Source organism: Sceloporus occidentalis, unplaced genomic scaffold (assembly GCF_023333645.1).
Source record: "Sceloporus occidentalis isolate IW3139 unplaced genomic scaffold, rSceOcc1.0.p SCAF_5, whole genome shotgun sequence".
In the NCBI taxonomy this organism is placed as follows: Eukaryota; Metazoa; Chordata; class Lepidosauria; order Squamata; family Phrynosomatidae; genus Sceloporus; species Sceloporus occidentalis.
In genome coordinates, this window is record NW_028316985.1 from 117,849,332 (window position 1) to 117,861,905 (window position 12,574).

Below are 12,574 nucleotides of genomic sequence, written 5' to 3' on the forward strand. Positions count from 1 at the left end.
GGTTCAAATGGGAATGAAATCCCTTTGCGTAAGTCTGTGTCTTGAAGTTGCCAGCTTGATTTCTTTTTTTTAATAACCAGAAGCTTTAAAAGATCAAGAGAGAATAATTTTCTATCTGGAAAATACCATGTGACATAATCCATAATCCAACTTCAGTTCCAACAGTTATGAAATATATAAATATCTCTTTTCCGTTTATCATGAACTGAGATTATATTTCAATAGACATTGAAAGCAGTAGTTTTCAGACTTTCTACCATAAGAGAGCCCTTTCCCCATCAAATGCTCTGCCTAGGAAAGTTTGAGCATTGTCTTCCACAGTATCTGTGCATTTCCTAGTGCACATTCATTTCGCATGGAGTACTGGGCAGACTTGCTAGGATTCTGCTTTTCCCAGAATATATGCAGGCAGGAATCCATGCAATTGCACATTTCAGTAGTTGTGGGCAAACTATTTTTAGAGCAACCTTACCCAAACCAGACTGCCAACACCCCCAGCCAGCCTGGCAAGTAATCAGGGATAATAGGAGCTTGGGGAAGCAAGTCAGTGTTGGCTTTAGATTTGGGAGTGGGCTTGGTGCCTCCCTAGGCTCACCTTCATGGCACTGTTAACACATCGACTCCCATCCTTTCTCTGGGCCCAATCCACAACTAGCTAGAAGGGGAGGAGAAGACCTGTGAAGGCTGCTCCTTGTCCTTGGTTTTGCCATTGCAGGTGAAGACAAATGAACAAGCAATATCAGCAAAGATTAAAATGAACAGAGTGGGCCAATTCTGGGCGCAAGCAGTGAGCCTCGTGCTTGGGTATAGATGCAAGCAGCTGTCTGACATTGCCAGTCCTCGAGGCTGGCTCTGATGGATTTCCACCATTACTGCTGAAATGCATCTGAAGAATCCCAAGACCCTCAGAACAGAATTTGGAAACCACTAAACTAAAGGAATGGTTCTTTATGTACTATGAACAAATGGTCCTTAATGGTGATGAAAACATCTATACAATGTTCTACCTCAGTTCGGCAGGGTTCAACAGATGAACATAAGTCTGTATAAATTTGCTGTTCTTGCAGTTAAATAAGAATCAGGCTAAAAATGTGGTGGTGGGAATATTCCAGTCGAAGATGGGGAATATCAGTCAACAATCTTAGAGGTGAGATCAGATGGGACTGTATTGGATGGGTCTACATGGAAGTCAGTTAACAGTGTTGGTCAGTTTCTCCTCTAGGGTGGGAAAAAAGTCAATCCTCCCCATCACTCTCTTGATTGATAAAATAAAATATAGCCAGATTCTGAATTTTTTGATATATCCGAAGTCAGACCATAGAATTCTTCAATAGCTTGTGCATCAATTTTCTGCAAGAAGGAGAAAGAGAAGGGGAATAATAGAAATGAGTTGTTAAAAGGTTAAAAACATACATCTGATTAAATGAATGTAGCACTGTCAAAGTGAATATGATTTGCCCAAGAGAAGTTCTGTTAAAAATTTAGAGAAGAGGGCAACATGGTTTAACAGACTTCTTCCAAATGCTAGTTGTGGATAACTCCAAGAGACAATGAACTGACAATAAACAGACACTGCTATAAAGCAGAAAAGGCTATGGTCAGTTGAGATCTTTGTGCCAGGAGGATCCTAAAGTATAAACGTAATGGGGGCCACATTTTTCATCTCTTTAAACTTTATTTGCATTGTGCAGTTTGGAGATTTAGAAGTAATACTGCTTAATTTTAGTCCATCTATATCTCCCTTTATTCTTGGCTAATATTTCTTTGGCCATCAAAGAAGAGCTGTCCGTTCTTTCTTAATTGAGATAATAGACAGACCAGTTAGTTAGATGACACTATATTTTTGCAAAAACCACCTTATCAAGTCCAGGTGGCTAGAAGCCTAATCAGTCCTAATGCTTTTTAAATTACTTGTCTTCTCTGCTCCACCCCTCAGCTGGCATCCTGCTGGTTAATCCCAACTAGAATAGACTCATTCAATCAACTGTTGAATGGTGAGTCAATACATAGGTAAGTCACATTGATTCAATGGATCTAATCACATAAGAAAAGAGCCAGTGGGGTCTCGTGGTTTGAGTGTTGGACTAGGGTTTTGGGAGATCGTGGTTCAATTTCCCCTCAACCATGGGAATCCATTGGGTGATGTTGGGCATGTACACAATGGCAACCCCTTGTCAAGAAAACCTCACAGGTTGCTATAAGATGAAAACAACTTGAAGGCAAACAACAACAACAACAACTACTACTACTCTAATTAGGACTAAACAGAATTTAGGCCACTGAGAGTTCTAGGAAGTGTTGTTATTTATTTTATTTATTTTTGTTTTTCCAGTCTAGGATTTCTGTTTTGGGGAGATTTATTACAATATTTCCCCTTATTACGATGTTCTATTAGTAATTTAATTCTTTCATCCTAGGCAATTGTTTATGCCATGTGTAGAACTTATTTTTTTGTTTGTTTGTGTGAAAAATAAAAGCCTTCCTGCAAACAAAAAAGCTAGTGAGTCAGGGAGAGAGATTCCAGCCCTGCTGTTTCCCTGTTGAGTTTATTTCTACTTGTGTGGAGTTTTACAAATATTAGGGAGCTTTAAAAAAATGATTAGCTATCTATAGCCTTTAGTGTTGATGTCAATAATACCTCTTCGTCCTGTGTGTAGATTAGACAGCTAACATCTATAGAGAATACTTAAATTTAGGATTAAGAAGCAAGAAATCCTGGCATAACTTCCATTGACTTCAATTCTTCCCAGTGGCAGTGGCCAACATTCCAAGAAATTAACAAAATTAAGACAATAATGCACCACATTAAATGAATGAGCCAATTCGATGAATTCAAAATCTACAGAGTGATCATCAGTGTACTGACCTCTACAATATCATCATCGAACAAAAGCCAAAAGCCATGACTTTTTACAATGGTAATATAATGTCCACGATTGGGTCCACTAAGGAAAGGAGAAAAAGAAACAATTAAAAATAATGAGAGGCACATCACTAAAGTAAAAGGTCTCATTTGAAGCTTGGAAAAATACTCTTTTGTACTACAACCCCCAGACTCCCCCAGCCACTGTGGCCAATATAACAAAACATAGGCTACAGTCTTATGGTCCCTGTGAGGACATTCCAGGAAGCATGGGCAAGAATGAGTTGCCATCTCCACTTGTAGCGAAGGTGGTCCAGATATGGATGAAGCCCAGCTTTTTAAGCCTCTCTGCTGTGGAGGAAATCATTTCTCTTTTAATCTACAAAACTGCACATTTCTGCATTCCTGGAGAGTGCCTGAAATATGTAGAAACCACTCCCTTATTTTGGGGAGGGTGGTCCAATGTTTCAGACAAATAGATAGGCACTCATTCCCCAGAATTTATTTATTTATTCCATTTATATCTCACTATCCTGTCAAGTGATTACCAAGAATACAATAGTAATTATCCTTCTCTTATACAGGAACTCTTTCTTGGTGTATGTGAGGATGATGATTACCTGCCACAGTGAACTACCACAGCTACCAGGTCATACATGCGATCTAAGTTGATGGCATCCCCAGATGTGTTAAAGAGACGTAGCTCCAGAGGAAATACCACACGATAAGAAAGCTTGGTATATCGGTGTAACTGCTCCATGTATTTAAATCTCTTCAGGTGTAATGCAAGGATCATTGGCAGCTTTTTGACCCTCATCCTGTGGAGTCAAAACAACATGACAGAATGAAAACTCTACTATCTACTCATACCACACTGGCAGGTATTTATTCTATGGTGTCGGTGCATGGGGGAGTGAGGAAGACAATTATCTGTCTTCAAAGCTTTCCTCCTGCTCAACCAGGCAAAATAAGTCAGTATAAAGTAAAACAACAACTGATATACTATTTCTAAATAGGTGGCTAACCCGAAACAAAAAATGTGTCCCTACAAAATTTATGAACATTTGACACAGGTAGGAAAGCCATTTTTACAGCTGTAGGAGAGAGAGGTTTTATGTTTATCCCTCCGTGTATAGTCTTCCGCACAGATGTATGGAGTAGCCTGTGCAGGACTGTGAATTATAGACTCTGGTATACATGCTATTTTAGGTATTTTTGATACTTCATATAGAAAGACTTGAAAATTATAATTGCTTTCAATTTATATTTTATCCTGATATGATTAATAAATTGGAAGGCACCCCACCTGACTCCCAGAACTGAAAGCTGGAGAGATATATGTTATTTTTCTTTATTTTATTGGCTGTTAGATCTCAGCCCATCCTGTACATTGACTGGCCATGCTAGGCTTTACTTACCTTTTTTGTGCCTCCTGTTTGCTACAGCAAGTCTCACAGTAGTACTTCTGTTCACTACACAATGTTTCTGTGTTGCTGAAGTCTCTGAAACCAATAGAGATACCAGTTTTTAGCATTCATTGATATTTCCCTAACGCACAAATACAATCAAATACATTGGATAGCTTGTAAGTTATAGCATGTGTTTCTTTATCCAAGCTTAAAGCCATTAACCAATCATTATATATCCCTTACGTATCCCTTACCCAAAATGCTTGGAATAAAAAGTGTTTCAGATTTTGGATTTATTTTGGATGTTTAAATATTTGCTTATACATATTGAGCTATCTTGGAGATAGGACCCAAGTTTAAACATTAAATTAATTTATGTTTCATATACACCTTATACACATAGCCTGAAGGTAATTTTAGACACAACATTTTTAATAGTTTTATGTATGAAACAAAATTTGTATACACTGAACCATTAGAAAGCAAAGGTGTCACTATCTCAGCCACCCATGAAAAAGTTTAGGATTTTGGAGCATTTCAGATAAGGGATACTCAACCTGTATTAAAATAGTTATATTTCACACTATACCATAGATTTCTAGGCAAATGACAATAAAATCAGTTTTTTAAAAATATGTATTTAAAAGAATAAAAAATATTCTAAACAACTGAATAATTACAAAAGTTAAAACAACATAAAACCATTTTGGATACAAAATGGATACTTTTTTAATGGATAAAAGTACTTTTTTATATATGATAATTGCAGCTAGAACAATTTTTGCAAGAAAATGGAAAGAGAAGGATTTGTATGATTTGTATGAATGGCTGTGGAAAATAAACAATTATACGGAAATCAACAATTTACCATATTTGATTAGAAATGGATCAACGGTCAGATTTAATAAAAAGTGATCAGGAATGTTAGAATACTTCAAGTCAATTTGGACACACACAGCAACATAAAGAATTACTATTACTATACACTGTTCTTCTAGTTTGAAAACTGCGGGGTCAGTGTTCCTAAAAATTTGGCCTGGCATGGACCACTGCTTATCCATATTCTAGACTCACTCTTTGGATTACATTAAAGTGTGGTTTTCATGGATGCCAACATATATCCATATAATATGTTTAACAGATGCCAGAATACTTCATTTTTATTTAAATAATAACAAAAAGGATATTCCCACACTGCTCATTTCTGGCTCAGGAACATGTATAAGCTGTTTCCTTAGAAAGAAATATGTTAGAGGTGTTGTTTATTCATGTGGAAGATGTTTTTCTTGAAAAGAACACACACATACAGAGAGAAATGTCAATACAACAAAGGAAAGAAAAGGAAAGGTTCCATGAGACTTATGATTGACTGACTCAATTGCCCTTTTGAATGTCTCATGGAAACAAAAATAACAGATACATAATTTATTGTGTTATTATATGCATTCTTCTTACAATGCCAGCCTTGATACAAAAAAGAAAAATAACAGTTGTTGGAGGCTTAAATAGAAAAAGCCCTTTTTATCCAAAGATAACTAAGAGGAAAGAGTACAAGAAGTAATGTTAAAGGGGAAAGAAACTAATTGCGCTATTGGCTCTGATTAGCTCCTGTTTTCTTTTTACTCTTTCCAGCTCTAGACCATTTATATAATCAAGATCAAACAAAGGTGTTTCAGTTCTTGAAAGTGAAAATTAGAATTTTAAAAATATTTGGGGACTTTGCTGACAAGGGTGCATTTTTTGTTAATTGTGAGTGGCTAATGCAGAAATGATGCTGTTTCTGCCTTCACCAAGAACTCCTCTTAATCAACAAAGGGGCAAAACAGACTGGCACAATATGCCAGCTTGGAGGTGGTGTGGAGGCATGGCGTTTAGATGCCACATACCCCGATGCCACTGCCAAGCGGCCCGCCACCTGCTCAACCACATGGTGGGAAGCATTGCAGTGCTCTAGTGGTGTGGCGTTTAAAAGCTGCATGCTACAGGAGTACAGAAAAGCGGTGGCGACAGCAGCGGAAAAGCCACCCATTTCCGGTGCAAAATGGAGCAGCATTTTGCTGCTTCTTTTTGCATTGGAAAAAAGCCAGATTGGGGCTATGGCATGCAGTTGCCACCCCAACATTCAAAGGGGTGGTGTGAAGCTGCCTCTATGCAGCCAACTGTTTCGGCTGAAAGAGAGAAAATGTTAACTGCTAGCTACATGTCATCTATTTAACTATCCTTTACCTGTTGAGTTACCATAGAATTCAGATCTTCCTAGTTACTTCTTAGGACCAGTTCATGCAATCTGCTGCACCACAAGCTGTCTTTGGGAAAACTGCCAAATGGCATGTAACTCTGATTTTATTTATTTGATTTATATTCCACTTTTCTTCTGAATGGGGCTCAGGCAGCTACACTAGGACTGTGTTGAGGTGCCACTAGTAATCAGTATCTCTGTATGGACAATGCAGTTGCAACAGCTGTTCCAACAGTGCACATAACAGTAGTGGTGTGATCATTGCCTCCTATGAATGTGTCAGTTCATACTATCCATGATATCCTGGCTTGTTTGAGAGATAACCAGCAGTTCCACACAACCTCACAGGCCATCACATGGCTCACTAAACCACATAAAGTATCCAGTTAAAATCCCACCCCCTCTTCCAGCTCCAGTAGGTTAGCAAAGCTCTCCACTGGATTGTCGAATATGGTCAGCTGCTTTCATACTAATAGATCACACATTGTGCAGGCTTGATCAAGTATGAACATATAGGGTGGATCAAACATATCAGAATGGAACACAGAAGAACATGTGAGCTCTCAAGTAAGACCTATGATCTTGCTAAGAGGGACCTATGAGGGACTTATGATGTTAGTTACCCAAGGAATTGAAACAAAGTACACATGGAAAAATAAAAATAAACTTCCAGTTATATCTAGGGATTGGTCTCAAGTAATAACAAAGTTTAAGCAGGTTCTTAATTTGGAAAGGCATGTGAAATTTATTCTTAGGTCAACAAAGGACTAGTTAGTCTGCATAAATTAAAAGTTGTGTTTAATTCAGTAAGACTTCACAGATACTATAAACTTCTTATACATTTAACTGGTGTGACATATAAGGTTTCTAACACTTGGCAAATGCTTCATATTGTCCATCAGCAGATCCTTTGACAGATGATTGATTGCTTTCCCAGTGGATGTCAGTTATGCATGCTAATGCACATATACAATTTTCAAGCTATTTGCTCCATAGCACTCTTAGGAGTTTATCAGACAAGGGAAATTGTAAATATAATCCAATGGCAATCTGAACGCAATCATGGGGTTTGATGTTATTGCGTGATAGACTACCACATGCAATTTCGGGCAATGGGAAGTCAGTCCGAACGCAATCATGGGGTTTCACATAATTGTGTGATAGACTACCACATGCAAATTCGGGCAATGGCAAGCTATTTTTGGGCAATGGGGAGTCAGTTTGAACACAATTCGAATTCACGTAAATTCACTAAACTAACGAATTCATGTGAATGTGTTCTGGCCCCATTTTCTTTTCATTCGAAATTAAGAGAAATTCCTCCCATGTGATAAACCCTACTGCCTTCAGTGGGACTTCCTAGAGTATACAACAGAAAGTTTCAAAAGCTACAGTTTCTTACAAAATATTCAATTGTGCCATTATTTATATATCCCTTCTTTCAGCCAACACTCTGTTTATATTCTTGATTTGATTTATTGTATCATAAAATTCCACTGATCTAAAATGATACACTGATCTAAAATGATGAAAGAGCTGTTATCTGTTTCAACATTTTTTTTACTGCACACTCAATTTACCTTAAGCAGTGAGTAATTGATGTGTTCTGTTCCACATCAACAGAAAGATCGAGAAAATCTTCATCTTTGCTACTAACCTGGAAATAAAAACAGAAAATTCAATAGCATTTTACAGTACTACCCAGCCAATTACCTGATTAAAGATTGCATGCCCAGAAACAAATGCTCAGAGGTATGACTACCAACGTGCCGGCACAATGTCAAAACACCAAACATCAGAATCTAGAAGATTGTGCCATATGTTGTGGAAACATTAAAGCACTTTGACAAGCAGCTATAGAAACACAATTTAAGAAATCTATCTGTCTATTTAATTTCTACCCTGCCTTTCTCCCCAAAGGGATCGAAGGTGACTCACAAAATATTTATATATATATATATCTAAAAACATTTTACATTAAAAGGACATGGTCTGGTATGTGAATGGCCAGGCCTTGAAAGAAAAAAAGATGTCATTTCAATTGTTTCCAATCTATGATCCTATGCAGATGTAACAACTAATCGTGGACTGTCTTCTATGCAAATGTAACAGCTTAGCTTTCATTCTTGAAGGAAAGAACTAGTAATTTTAACAATTTTCTTTCCACTCTGAAAAAGTCTTTGAAAACTGCACAGACTATTTGCAGTTTTGGACATACTCTGTGCAAAATTCTCATTTTCTTCACAGAAAAGAGCATTTTCTATGCAGAAAATAATATTATTGTATAGAAATATTATTTTCTGTGTGGAAAATTCTGTTTCTTGTCCAGAAAATGTGCAAAATTTCCAATTAGTTTTGTGAGGCTTTTTTGTTTGGTGAGGAAGCATTTTCTCTGCAAGAAACAGCATTTTCTGTCAAGAAGATTATTTCTGTGCAGGAAAGAATATATTTTCTGTACAGAAAATGTGAATTTTGCAAATAATAAATCCTGACCTGCAATGACTCTCATCAGTCCACAATTCTTCTTGCCTTATATATGTTCCATAACAGTCTAAGTTTGTCCTCATCAAAAAGTTAAAGCTATGCTGTTAACAATAAATACTTTCACCTAATCCAGCAGTTACCCAACTACAGTACTATGATCCAAGACACATACAATCCGGCCTGTATCTCAAAATTTATTTTAACTCTAGAATGTTTGCAGTTGATATCAGTGGCATGCACAAAGATTAGGGCCTTCTTGGTGCTGGCTCCAGATTTACAGAACTCCTTTCAATAGATTTGTATGTCACCCCATCTAGACTGGCATTTAGAATTGGCTTGAAGTTTATTTCCTTTACAGCTAATTTTAACCAATAGCTTAGTTTATGTTTACAGATCAGCTTCACATGTGCAGTTCACACATTTGTACTCTCTCCAATCATACCTTGTCTCCTACTTTCTTCTGTATGCTGCTGAGGGTACAGCCCTAACAAGTATTTTTAAAATATTTTAAATACATAAAAATAAGTATGATGTATGGTTAGTGAATGACAGGAAATGAATTAAGGGTGACAATCTGGATTAGCATCAGAGGATAAAGGAAAGATTAGGATGTCCTCATCCACATGGAAATGCAATTCAGTTCCAACCCTTTGCATAGCTCCTTTGAAAAATCCACTAGGAGTTCCAGACACAGAGCAAAGCAATATGTAGCTTGGACTATACATGCTAAATGTAAAACATTGGATGTAAAAAAGAAATGTGCTTCCAATTTTATTCAGAAAAGAAATATATTCAACTCCTAGAATTTGGGTGACTAAACTAATGCTTATTTTGCAACAAGCTGTGTATGTAGTTATCGCACATGCAAAAAACCACCATATTGAATGCATGCCTGTGATTATATATCTTTGCAGTACCTTCAAATTCAAATTGGACCACCAGCTTAACAAGTATGTGATCTCTCTTAAGTGAAGTGTCTAGTCTGGAGGATAATTTGTACTTCTTTATGATGATTACAATGGATGGGGAAAATTTAATCATGTTATGTTTACCAAGCAATGCAAAAACATAATACATTCTTAGAACAAGATAATATTTGCTTTACTACATAGAAACATATGCGTTTCCCAGATGACTTCATAAATCTAAATCCATCAGTGTCTATAGCAGGAATGGGGAATCTATGGTCCTCCAGATGTTGATGAACTACATCACCACTGGCTTAGCTGGAAGGAGCTGATAGGAATTTGAGTCCAAGAATATTGTAATCACCAGTTCCCTCCAGCCCTTTCCAATAGCTTCTAAATACTCATGGGGGGAATTCATACATAACATCACCCAGCCCAGTGCTTACAGTTTCACAGTTCAAGCATCTCGTTTCATTAGTCAGTGTTCCCTGAAAAATTTCATGCACCCAGGTGAGTTCTTGCTTATTGTTCTCTTCTGCTTCATTCACACTGCCATTTCTCAGTCTGCCATTTTGCTTTTCCTGCTTCTTCTCCTCCTGTAGAATGTCAGCAACTGTGTTGAGTAAGTAGTTTAAAAACTCATGGGCATCTTGCTGCATGTAGTTGTCAAAGAGATCTGCCAAAGAAGAAGGGTAAATGTTTTCCTGGCTTCTGAAGTCAAGGATTTGCCATCTCAGCTCCACCCCCCCCCCAGCACTCAACTCTCCCCCAAACTAGCTGGTGGTAATGTGGATCAATGAAAAGTCCTTGACTTTGATGTTTATCACACTATACTCTTAAAGTGCTACTATTCCACTTTGACTCCTCTAGCTGCCTCCTGTTGCATTCTGGGATTTGCAGTTTTAAGGAGGGGTATTTAGAATTCTCAGGCAGAGAAGTTCTCTGCCTGAGAATTCTAAATACCCCTCCTTAAAACTGCCAATACCAGAATGCAACAGGAGGCAGCTAGAGGAGTCAGTGGAATAGTAGCACTTTAAGAGTATAGTGTGATAAACATCACTGGGTGGTTTGGGGTCCTGTCCTCTGCACTAGGCTACGATCTGAAGTGACAGGAAAGCCAACACCTAGAATCAGAAAGGTTGCACAGGGCTGTAATGTATGTGAGTGTGTTATAGTTTCTAGGAGAAGTCAAAATGCTCAGCTGTGTTTTCCCTTTCAGGAAGATGTAATGATAAGGACAGAGCCAGCTATGCAACCCAGAAAGAGGAAGAGAATGAAGGCAAACAAGAGACCAAGAAGAGGTTGTGGTTAGTTCTGTCTCAGCCTGCTTAGCAGGGCAGCCTAGTGGAAGTGTATGGTAGAGCAAGGACATGAGTACAGCTATGGGAAGAGGGAGCAAAATGAGGATGCTGCCACCCCCCATAAGATTTCTGCCTCCTCAATGAAATTTTCCTGCAGCCCCAAATTTCTGGCATTGCAGAAACTTCAGATGAGCTTTTAGAAATACATCTTAAGCATCCAAAGAAAAGGGGCAGGCCAAGCTACCAAGGGAATTCAAACACAGGAAATCAACTCCTCCCTCCGTATCCTCATATTCTTTATCCTCAGATTCAATTATCAACAGCTTGACAATATTTAAATAATATATAAATTCCAAAAAGCAAAGTTTGATTTTGCCATTTTATATAAGGGGCACCATTTTACAATGCCATTATATTTAATGGGACTTGAACAGCCACAGATTTTGGTATCCATGATGCCATTATACTTAATGGGACTTGAACAGCCACAGATTTTGGTATCCATGATGCATCTTGGAACAAAACCCCAGTGGATACGAAGAGCCAAGGTTCTAAGTATGAACAGTTTTCAATATCACAGTCTCTGCAATGCTAGAAATGTGGGTAAGGAAGGAAACTTTCATGGGGATGAGAGAGTAAGAGGGAGGGGGAGGTGGCAGTGGAGGAGGAGAAAGTATTGCAGACCAAGCTGCTACACCTTCCTGGTTGGCTGTCCCTTTGAGCAATGAAGCAAGAACAGCTGGTGGCCAGAAAGGATTGTGGTCCACCACAGTATCCAGAAAAGAGGATAAGGATGCTTGGTTCTGCACTTACCATTCTCCTTTCGTAACCGTGAGATGAATTTTTTGGGCGGAATCACCCCAACTTTCTTCTTCTGGGTAGCAATACTATGGAAAAGATCCGCTAGACAAGTCAGGAGGTTTTCCTTCTTTTTCTGCTGGGCCTTGTATGCCAGAACATTTTCCCGAAATGGCCGGCAAAAATATAGAGCTTGCAGGACAGAGTTACAGTAGCAGGTGTTCCCAAACTGCAAAATCAAAAGAGGGAGGCCAGCAGTGAGATACTCTTTACTGCACATCCAAGTAATCTACTCATCTTGCCCCTGGATTTTTCTCCTCTTTGTTAAATTACCACCATGGATTGCTAGGCATAGTTTCTGAGTAAATGTAGATCAGGTCAGACATCAGTATGTGAAGCTACAGTATTAATCTTTAGGTAGGAATAAAAATTACATGTTAAACTGGCATTTCCAACTCCATTCTGATGCTTAGCATAACATACATTTTAAAATGGTGCTTCTGTTCCAGTAGTTTTCAAACACTCATCAAACTGCTTTGGCTGTAATCTAGAAAGCTTTTTACTGGTGTCCT

The 12,574-nt window shown here is 38.1% G+C and overlaps 1 protein-coding gene across 1 annotated transcript in view; it reads right to left on the minus strand.

Annotated features, from left to right (window-relative positions):
• Positions 1–933: 933 nt before the first annotated feature.
• The window catches only part of USP46 (ubiquitin specific peptidase 46), a 32,141-nt gene continuing 20,500 nt past the window's right edge, over positions 934–12,574 (minus strand). Inside the window, exons 3-9 of the mRNA XM_089525226.1 lie at positions 12,018–12,231; positions 10,350–10,579; positions 8,092–8,168; positions 4,282–4,365; positions 3,484–3,681; positions 2,867–2,945; positions 934–1,350 (exon numbers count right to left, since the gene is read on the minus strand). Coding sequence (XP_089381352.1) covers positions 1,249–1,350; positions 2,867–2,945; positions 3,484–3,681; positions 4,282–4,365; positions 8,092–8,168; positions 10,350–10,579; positions 12,018–12,231 — 984 coding nt within the window. The 3' untranslated portion in view covers positions 934–1,248. The remainder of the gene's footprint in view (positions 1,351–2,866; positions 2,946–3,483; positions 3,682–4,281; positions 4,366–8,091; positions 8,169–10,349; positions 10,580–12,017; positions 12,232–12,574) is intronic.